Source organism: Pipistrellus kuhlii, unplaced genomic scaffold, assembly GCF_014108245.1.
Source record: "Pipistrellus kuhlii isolate mPipKuh1 unplaced genomic scaffold, mPipKuh1.p scaffold_m20_p_4, whole genome shotgun sequence".
Classification (NCBI taxonomy): domain Eukaryota; kingdom Metazoa; phylum Chordata; class Mammalia; order Chiroptera; family Vespertilionidae; genus Pipistrellus; species Pipistrellus kuhlii.
Window position 1 is genome coordinate 71605259 of NW_023425540.1, and position 9638 is coordinate 71614896.

At 59.3% G+C, this 9638-nt stretch overlaps 1 protein-coding gene across 1 annotated transcript; it reads right to left on the reverse strand.

The window, feature by feature from the left end:
• Positions 1–414: 414 nt before the first annotated feature.
• MYL10 (myosin light chain 10) lies at positions 415–9287 on the reverse strand. Its single transcript, XM_045571725.1, has 8 exons — positions 9272–9287; positions 8846–8952; positions 8516–8608; positions 7927–8002; positions 6931–7035; positions 3295–3373; positions 978–1026; positions 415–669 (listed from the first exon to the last, which is right to left on the reverse strand). Exons 1-8 carry the CDS (start codon positions 9285–9287, stop codon positions 571–573), a joined length of 624 nt encoding a protein of 207 aa, XP_045427681.1. The 3' UTR covers positions 415–570.
• Positions 9288–9638: the final 351 nt, after the last annotated feature.

Genomic DNA, 9638 nt, shown 5'->3' on the forward strand with positions numbered 1-9638 from the left:
AACTCTTGGCCTTCGTCCTTGAATCGACCCCTCCTTTCTACCTGCCTTGCCTCTCTGAAATAAGCTCAGTTTCTAGCTTCTACGTCTCCGCTGGACAGGCTTCCCTCTATGTCCCCACCCCAATGGCTGTCCTCGCTGCATGATCCTCCTGCCCAGGGACAGGACTGGCTCATCGCTGTGTCCCTGGGGCTGGCAGTGGGGCTGGCACGCACTAGATGCTCAATAAAAGCTTCATAAACGAAGGCAGTGTCCTGTGGCCCAGCTGGGGATCGTTAAAACTGCCAATTAGTTCTAAACACTAGCTCATCAGGAACATCTGAGCAAAGCCGGGGAAGTAAAAAGTTTTGGAAAAACCAACAGCATAGGAATGTTTAGCTTTCTCCCCAGCAGGAGCATTAATCACAAAAACGCAGACCTTGTTAGCATTATTTATTCTTGCCTTGCACCCCACCCACAAGGCAAGGAGAGCCTTTCCTCCCGCAGGCTGGTCACAGGAGCTCCCCACCGGTTGCCCGGAACCCGTGTTTGCTCCCTCTCCCTACTGCTGGGGGGAAGGCCCACGATCTCCTCCTAGTCTTTCTCTTCACCATGCGTGATGACATAGCATAGGTTCCTGTAGTCCAGGTTGCCACACACATCTGGCGGGAAAGCTGCAAACATCTGCTTGACCTGGGGAAGGAGCAGGGAGTCAGCCTGGGCCCGGGGTCAACTAAGGGCCAGAGCAAGGGGTCCCCCAAGTGTGTCAGAGTGCAGATGGAAGCGTGGCAGTGGAGGGCGCGGACGGAGGCCAGGATCCCACAGCCGTCCCTCACCCCCATCCTTCTTGTTCTCGTCAAGGGAGTCAAGGAAGACATCTCTAAGAGGGATCTGAGTGGGATGGGGTGGAGTGGGGGTGACTGCTGAGAAGGGCTGGGCTGTGCTTTCCAGGAAGACTCTTCGCAGGGCTCCACAACACCCTTAAAAAAGCCAGAGCTCACCTCCTCCTCACTGAACCGGTCTGCCTGGGTCATGAGCTTCTCTTTGATGCTGCTCAAGGAAGAGAAAGGGTCATGTTCAGGGGAAGGGCCACCCTGTGAGTAGACACGCAGCTCGCAGGGTTGGTGAGGGCAGGGGGGCTTGGGGGAAGAGTCCTGGCCCGGGGTACACCAATGAAGGCAGGGAAGGGGATAGGCCTGGTGCTACAGCCCCCAGATAGCCACAAGGGCTCAGACGCCACTCCAGCTGAGCCTCATTTTCTTCCTTGGTAACGCGGACTCTCCTCCCAGCATCAATTAGGAACCAAACAAAATGACCTTGGAACTCCGACATGATCTTGGGGGGCCACTCAGATGTTCCATGATGCACGAATCATCGACCTCGAGGCTCCTGAGGGTGGCCTCTTTGCCTTGGTTCTGGGTGTCCTGCTTCCCGGTGTGTGATGGTTGCTGCCGTGTGTGCAATGCTCTACTGGTCCCAGGTGCTCACACTCAGCCCAGGACAGGGAGTCCTATCCAGGTGCATGCCCTCATGGGCCTGCCCGGGGTTCATCTGCTCCTCGTGGCCTTGGGAAGTGAGTGTCATTAACTCCGTTTACAGAGAGGGAAACTGAGGTTTGGGAAGTGTAGTGGCAGGGTGGGGCCTGTTCCCGTGGGTGGTCCAGAGCAGCTGCCCGCAGGAGCCAGAACTGCCTGGGCCAGAGGAGTAGCCGAGGATGAGACACAGAAGGTGTTTGAGGCTGCGCAGGAGGGACTGATGCCCTAGGAGCTGGGGGGAGGGCGCCAGAGGGCCCTCAGGGAGAGCAGGGAGCAGGGATGGCCCTGGAGAGCTGAGCTGGGCCCTGGGCACCAGTGGCCTGTGTCGCCAGCAATGGCAGGCCCCGCTAAGGACCACGCACATTTTCCATTATTTGTGTTACTGCAGGACAGTCACAGTTTCCAGCTCTCCAGGCTGCGGACTGTTCACAGACTCTGTTTCAGCCAGAACCTCCTTGTGGCCTGACTGGTGGGCAGCCACATCTTCCAGGTCCCCTATCCCCGGGCGGTGCCTTTGGTTCCCAAATTGGGTGCCCAGAGGGTTCCTCCCAGCCCTGGCCTTGCCCTGGTGGAGACGAAGGTGAATGGCAGAAGTGCCCCAGAGACTCCCCCAGCTCCATGGACCCTCAGGGAGGGGTGAAGGAGAGGGCTGCAGCCTGGGGAGATCCTAATCACCCCTCCCCTCCCCCTGGGGAGTGAGTGACTCACAATGTTGGGAATGTGGGATGGTGAGAATGTGTGAGAGACAAATGAGACTGTCCCCACTTCCCCTCTGCCCCCTGCCCGATCTCCCACCCCATCTCCATGAAGAGATGATTCTAACAGGCAGCAAAACTAGTCTCAAAGCCAATGCCTGAAGCATCATAGGAATTGGTCAGAAAGCCTGTGCCTGGGGGAAAATCTTGCCTATCTAGGATCACCCAGAGACCCAGCACGGCCTTGCAGGCTCAGAACGGATGGCCCAATTCAGTGTCCCAGTCCCTGGACAGGTGGCCACTGCCCCGCCTGCCACTCTTGGCCCTCTGCTCTGAGCTTCCACTGGGCTGAGGCTCCCAGGCATAGCAGGTGTCAGTGCCCACACCTCTGTGATGCCAGCCCAGAGGCCCTCCAGAGAGCTGCCCATAGCCACTGTACTCTCTGTATGCCCAGCTGAGCTGGTCCCTTTCCATGGGCCACCTCCATCCTGACCCACTCAGGCCCTGGATCCCATTGGTTTGACCTCTGGTGTTTTACTTACCTATCCCCGCCCTGTCTCAACAGCCAAGGCCTTCTCTCCTCCTCCAGGCTGGCCTCCATGCTGCTCCTGCCTGACTCTTCCTCAAGCTCTCCTATGCTCCCGGGGCAGACCCAGGGTCCAGGGCCTGGCGATGGAGCTACCTCATACAGGCCCTGCCTCCTACTCTGTGCTCAGTCTCCCCCACCCCACCCCACTCACACATCTTCAGCCACACCCTCTCCTTCTCACTAACCTCGCACACACCAAGCCCTGGCACTGCCCTCTCTGTGTTCCTGCATCTAGAACACACCCTGCCTCGGCTCAAGCACCATGAGTCATCCTTTGAGACCTGCCTCTCCCCCGACCTCGCCTTGCCACTGGGAAGCCCTCCCTGGTGACTGCAGACTCCCTGCACACTTCCACACAGAAATGGGGGCACTGCGGCCCAGAGAGGGGAGGGACATCAGTAGCTGAGCTGGGCTGCCACCCACCCGGACGCCACACGGTTCCTTCATAGCTGAAGTGTCAGAGAGGGAAAGCCCAACGTGGAGGGCGGAGGGGACTTACAAATCCGCCTTGACGAAGCCTTTCCCCTCAGCGTCGAACACCTTGAAGGCGTGTAGAATGGTCTCCTCTGGGTCCGTGCCTAGAAGCAGCACACATAGGCAAGGAGAGTGCCACGTGAATAAGGTGACCAGACGTCCCGCTTTTGGCGGAACAGTCCAATTTTTAACAATTTGCCCCGTGTCCTGCGGCATTTTAAAAAAGTCCCGATTTGCCAAAATCGATTTGGCTTGGTGGATAGAGCATCGGCCTGCGGACTGAAAGGTCCCGGGTTCGATTCCGGTCAAGGGCATGTACTTTGATTGCGGGCACATCCCCAGTAGGGAGTGTGCAAGAGGCAGCTGATCGATGATTCTCTCTCATCGATGTTTCTAACTCTCTATCACTCTCTCTTCCTCTCTGTAAAAAAAAATCAATAAAATATATTTAAAAAAAAATTTTTTTAAAGTCCTGATTTTTGGAAAGAGTGCAGGACAAGCTAGGAAACTGCTCCATATAGACCAAATTTTTAATCAAGAACTCCCCCCCGCCCCCGTCAGTGGTGTCTCGCTTTACCAATGTCAAAATCTGGTCACCTTACACACGAAGAGAGCAGGCAGGGTTTGGATGGGGGCCGGGGAGCTCCCTCTCCAGCTTCCACCCCACAGCGGGAGCAGGGAAAGGGAGATTCCGGGGAAACCAGGAAGAGTGGTGAGAGCCAAGGCCTGTGCGTGGAGCGATCACCACCGGCACAGCTGTGCGCGAGCCTGACTGAGTCCTCACTGCGTGCGGAGCCTGTGAGGGGCCTGAGGCTACAGGACTTGGCCAGGTCCTCACAGCTGATGCTGCCCTGTGACCAGTGAGTGGGGAGGGCAGCGCTGGCGCTTTCTCTTTATCCGGGATGTGTGCATGACAGGCTGTGGGTAGAGAAGAAAAAGCTCTGCACTTGGGGGCCAGAGGCGGGACTCGGGCAGTAGTGTCCGAGGTGCCTGTGAGCTTGTCCCGGGCAGAGACGGGAAGCTGGGCCGGCAGGCTGTGGGGCGGGGCAGCGGGGACGCGCATTCCCAGTTTTATCACTTTCCTAGCATGGGCTTTGGGAACAGAGGTCATTTGAAGAAGAATTAGCTCTGTTCCCACAACGGGATTGAATATCTAGCCCCCTGGTGGTGCAGATGGGGAAACTGAGGCCCAGGAAAGGAGGGTCTCACCCAAGGCCTCACAGGCTGTGTGCCTGACAGCAGGTGACCTGGTGACCCATTTGTGGCGCTTCTTCTCCTCTGTCACCTGCCCTCCCCCTCACTGTGGCCGGGGGATGTCTCCTTCCTTCCCTAAGGCTTAGCTGTCTCGTTGGTGAAATGGAGAAAAAGGTGCTGCCTGGGTCAGTTATGATAATGTCAAGTAAAGATCTGGACCAGCATTACTCCTGTGTGTCCGCAAACACATCTGAGCGCTCTGCGCTAGGCTCCACCCTGCAGCGCCACTGTTTGCTCCCATGGGACCCCAGAACGCCCCACAGGGTGGGTACTGATGTCCTCAGTTTGTCAAAAAGGAAACCGAGGATCGCAGAGTCCCTGTTACTTTCCTGAGATCCCCACTAATAAGGGGAGGAAGGATTGGAAGCCAACTCTTTGGGCCCCCAGAGCCCCCTGCTCGTTCCACCCCTCTGTGCTCCTGCCCATCAGACGGGGTCAGGGTCAGCGGGGTCTCCCTCACCAGCCTGGGAGCTCAGGGCGGGATGTGTCTGGGCCATTGGGCATCTCCGAGACTGGCCCAGACTGACCAAGCCGGGCGCAGTGCTGGCCCCGCAGCCACTCTGGTCTGCAGACTTCGAACCTCATCGAAAGGGTGCAGAGTGGCTACACCTTCCCCTCGCTGTTAGGAATCTCACGACAACGTGTCCTTGTCCTAATTAGAGGGACTGCCTCAGCCCGCCTCCTGTCTCCACTGCTGGCTGAGCATGCAGGCACAGCCAGTTTGCATGACATGGCCAGCTGAAGCCCAGTCCCGGCGTCCCCGCGAAAATGAGAAAAAGCTGGGAGGCCGTGACCCTGCCTGGTCTGGGGTGGAGCTTGCAGCTCAGTCATAGACCAGCACACCTCCCGGGTAAGTCACTGGCTGGAATCCCACATGCCTTTCTCAGGGCCCCGGGCTTCTGAGCTCTTCCAGAAGGTGGTCACGGTCCCAGAAATAACCCTCCTGGCTGCCTGGAGGTGGCCTGATGGCACTTTTGAGTGAGCTGGACAGCGCCAGGCCCACAGCCTCCTCTCCCCCACCTCTGGAGTCCTGTCTCTAACCAGGAGGGTGAGGCTGCCAGGTCATAGCTGCCTCCTTCTAGTCCAGAACCAGCCAGGACAGTGTGTGTGGGGCTATTGTACTTGCCAGCAGGTCACAACCCATGAAAGTATTATGATTTTTTCCCCTTTACCAAATAAAAGCTGTTCGTTAGGTGGGATCCTCTCTGTAGCGGGTTGAATCATGGCCTCCCAAGATACACCCATGTCCTTATCCCCGGGACTGGGAAGTGTCACCTCAGTTGGAAGAGGGGCTTTTGCAGATGTCAAGAAAGGATCTTGAGGTGGGAGATGACCCTGGATTACCCAGGTGGGCCCTAAATCTTATGGCAAGTGTCCTCTTAAGAGTGAGGCCAGGGAGCCATACAGAAAAGGAGGCAGGGGACCACGGAGGTAGAGAGGGGAGCGATGCAGCCACAGAAACTGGGAAAGGCAGCTAACAAGTTACCCCCCGGAGCCTCTGAGGGAGCAGAACCTGCAGATATCATATCCCAGGCTTCAGAGCAGAGAGAATACATTGCGGTTTTTCAGCCGTCACGTTTGTGGTCATTTGTTACAGCAGCCCCAGGAAATCACCACAGTGCTCATCTTACAGACAGAATCCTGAGGTGCAAGAGTAGACAAGCCTTGGTCGTCCTGGGGGCTTGTAGGGGCTAGGCATTGAATCCAGATTTACCCGAGACAGGATGGGCATCAGGCAGGGGCACCCTCAGGGTGCGGTGGCTACAAGGCCCGCCTCCCAGGGCACGCAGCTCAGGCTGGTCCTTCCCTCTGACCGTGGACCCTCAAGCCCAGGGGTTGGCGCTAGGGGCAGGGGGCAGAGAGGCTGGGCTCCCACCCCGCCATGCACCCCGTGCCTGACGTTGCAATGGTTAGAGCCAGGAACGGGGTCAGGGTCCATCCCGACCACTTGGATGCTGGGACACCCGGGGCAGTTGTAATGACCTCTCTGAGCCCAAGTCTTCTCACTATGAATGAGGCCCTCCACCCTTTCCCCGGGGAAGGAACTGTGGTCAGCTGCTAACACTTCCCGCCCCGCCTCCACTGTCCAGCGGGCAGTGAGGCAGAGAGCAAGATGAGCCCAGGGGGAGGGAGGAGGCAGAGGCATCCTGACGGTGGGCAACGGGCTTTTACACAACTTGTCCCCCGGGCCCCTCGTGGCTCTGCAAAAAGGTGTTACCACAGTTACTACCGCTCGGTGGTGTCGAGGTGGAAACCGAGGCCGGGCAGGGAAGCTATGTGTTCCCGGGGGTGACACCATGCTCCCAGCTGCGGTGAGCATCAGCAGGGTGCACATCTGCACACAGGGCCCAGCCTGCCCGCACCCCCTCACCCCTCCCTGCCCAGGGCCACCCGGGGCCTCACTCACCCTTCAGCTTCTCCCCAAACATGGTCAGAAAGACCGTGAAGTTGATGGGTCCAGGGGCCTCTTTCACCATGGCCTCCAGCTCCTCGTTCTTCACGTTGATGCGGCCTGGGGAGGAGAGGGAGATGGCCAGGAGCACAGTGAGGCTGGGGGCGGATCCTGCCTGCAGGCGGCCCAGGAGAACAGAGTCCTGCAGGCTCTCAGCTCTACCATCCACCCGCCCTGACTCCCTGAGGCCCCGCCCACCTGCTGGGGGGCTTCAGGGGCAGCGGGGGGTGGGGGGCGGCGCGCGCAGACCACGTGCAGCCTGTCAGCCCTGGTCAGCCCCCAGGCTCAATGCACTCAGCCACCACCGCTGCCTCCTTGGGAAGTGGAGCACTTGCCATCCATTTTACAGATGAGGAAACTGAGGCTCAAAGAATCTGAAGCTGAGGTGCATATGGGGCTGGAAGACCTGGACCTCAGGCTCATTTGTCCCAGGAGGGGGCAACTGGTTGCCAGGAGGTTGGGATTCTGGGGTTCCTCTTGGTTCCTTTTTTTACCAAATAAAAGCTGTGCAGTTAGGTACAGTATAGCTTTTATTTGGGAACCAGATCTCCAGGAGCTCAAAGCTCAGTCCAGTCCTGACTTGGTTCTGCCCCCTTCCCCAACCTCAGCCCGCACCCCACCCAGTCCCTAAGGCCCTCTTTAGGTCCCTCCCTGGGCCTTGGAGGGGGCAAAAGCCTCCCTGGGAGCCAGAGCCAGTGATACCTGCACACACCTCCAGCCTCTCCCCCACCCAAGGCATCTCTTGACCCCTCACCTCACCCCAGCCTCCCACCCCCCTGACCTTTGCACCTGAAATGCCCTCTCCCTTCTCTGGCAAGTCCTCCTCTAACAACCAGGAACCCTTCCTGACCTTCAGTGACACATGAGCCCCGCACCCCCTGCCCCCCGCCGCTCCCTCTCTCCGGAAGGCCTGCTCCGCCCAGCCCCAGCCTCCACACTGCCGTCACCCACCCAGGGCAGCAAAGGTGTCCCTCAGGTCTTCCTTGTCAATGAAGCCATCGCGGTTCTGGTCCATGATGGTGAAGGCCTGGCAGAGACACGGGCACTGAGAAGTCTCCCTTCCCCTCCCCCAAGCCCAGCTTCCCCCCCAGACAAAGAACACCTCCCCCAAGGGGCTGCCCCAGCAACCTCCGTGCAGGCCCCTCTGGCCGCCCGGTTACCCAGCTCAGCATAGCACCCGAATGTCAGCAAGGGCTAACCCACAGGGAGCGCCTACTGTGTGCCAGCCTGCTGCTGGGGCTTCATGCCCATCCCTCAGTCCATGTTCACAGCAACCCCCTTTTACAGAGAGGCAAGCTGAGGCTCAGAGAGCGGAAGGACCTGCTGAGGTCATATAGCAAGCAAAGGTCAGACAGAGAGGGTCATGCGCCATGGACTGCGGTCACATCTGCGGGCTGTGAGGCTCACCGTGGAGGACATGGAGAACAGGGACACCACCGCTCCGCAGGAACGAGGACCAAGCCCACGCCTTTCTAGCTCCCCAAGTGCTGTCTATGGGTTACACAGACCCTCCCAATGGCCCCAGGGGACACCCACCAACCTCTTTAAACTCCTGGATCTGGGACTGGTCAAACATGGAGAAGACATTGGAGCTGGCTCCGCCTTCCGCTCTCTTCCGGGCTCTCCTCGGTGCCTGCGGGGGGGGGGGGGGGGGGGGGGCGGGTGAAGGCCTTGCAGGAGCCCCTTCCGTGGGAGGCCAGCCATTCCCCACCTCCCAGCCCTCGTGCCTCTCCCACAGCCCCGCCCAAAGCAGACAGGCAGGCAGAGCTCCTGACAAAGCCTTGCAGGTGAGCAGGGTGGCTTCCCAGCCCTCGGCCAGAAGCCCCCAGGAGCGCCCCCCCATTCCCGGGCCAGACAGCTGCCTCCTGACCTGGGCCCCCGGGCTCCGGAAGGCGGGTGGTCTGCGCCCAGCCTGTGAAGCAGAGAGGGCATCTTTTCTAGCACCAAACCCAGATCCTCTCCTGCCATCTCCCCAGCCTTCTCAGGACAACACGTGGACTCCGCAGCCCTGGGAGATCTGTCCTCTGTCCCTCTCCCAGAGCTCCCACCTCCACTCACCCGGGTCCCCAACTCTGTCCCAAACCCGCTCAGAGCTGCTTCTCACCCGGCGTTTCCTCCTGCCATTCCCCCTGCCTGGAGTCCCTTCCCTGCCTTCCATCCGGCAGAATCCCCTTCCTCCAGGCTCAACGCCTCTGCCGCCTCCTCGGAGAAGCCCTCCTGATCCCCAGGCCAATTTAGAGCTCCCCGATTCTTCCCTTCCTGCCAGCCTGGGGCAGCCACAGCCCATAGAACATACCACACTGTCCTGCCATGTCCCTGTGTCTGCTCGTCTCGGAGGTCCCCTGCCCCACCCAGGCTCAGAGTAGGGGTCGGTTTGGAAATAGCTCCCCGAAGCTCAGGGGTGAACTCCCCCAGCAGGGAGAGCAGGCAACCACCCACATGGAATAATGCCAGGGCTTCCTTCAGGATGCCACGGGGCCTGGAGTCCACTATTGAGCATGCCCTGAACGCTCTGAGTCCCCAAGAACCCCTGAGGAGAAGACCTTGCCCTCAGCAGCCATCACGGGGACTCTCGTGTTCAAGGAATCCCCGAACTGGCTCAGAGAGGTGGGACAGACACATGCTTCCTGCTCCCACTCTCCTGCCGCCTCAGCCTGCACCAC

Coding starts and splice junctions, on each gene's coding strand:
- MYL10 (XM_045571725.1), bottom strand. Junction 8,003..8,515: donor AGATCCAGGAGTTTAAAGAG/GTTGGTGGGTGT, acceptor TGTCTCTGCCAG/GCCTTCACCATCATGGACCA. Junction 3,374..6,930: donor GTTTGGGGAGAAGCTGAAGG/GTGAGTGAGGCC, acceptor TGCTGCTTCTAG/GCACGGACCCAGAGGAGACC.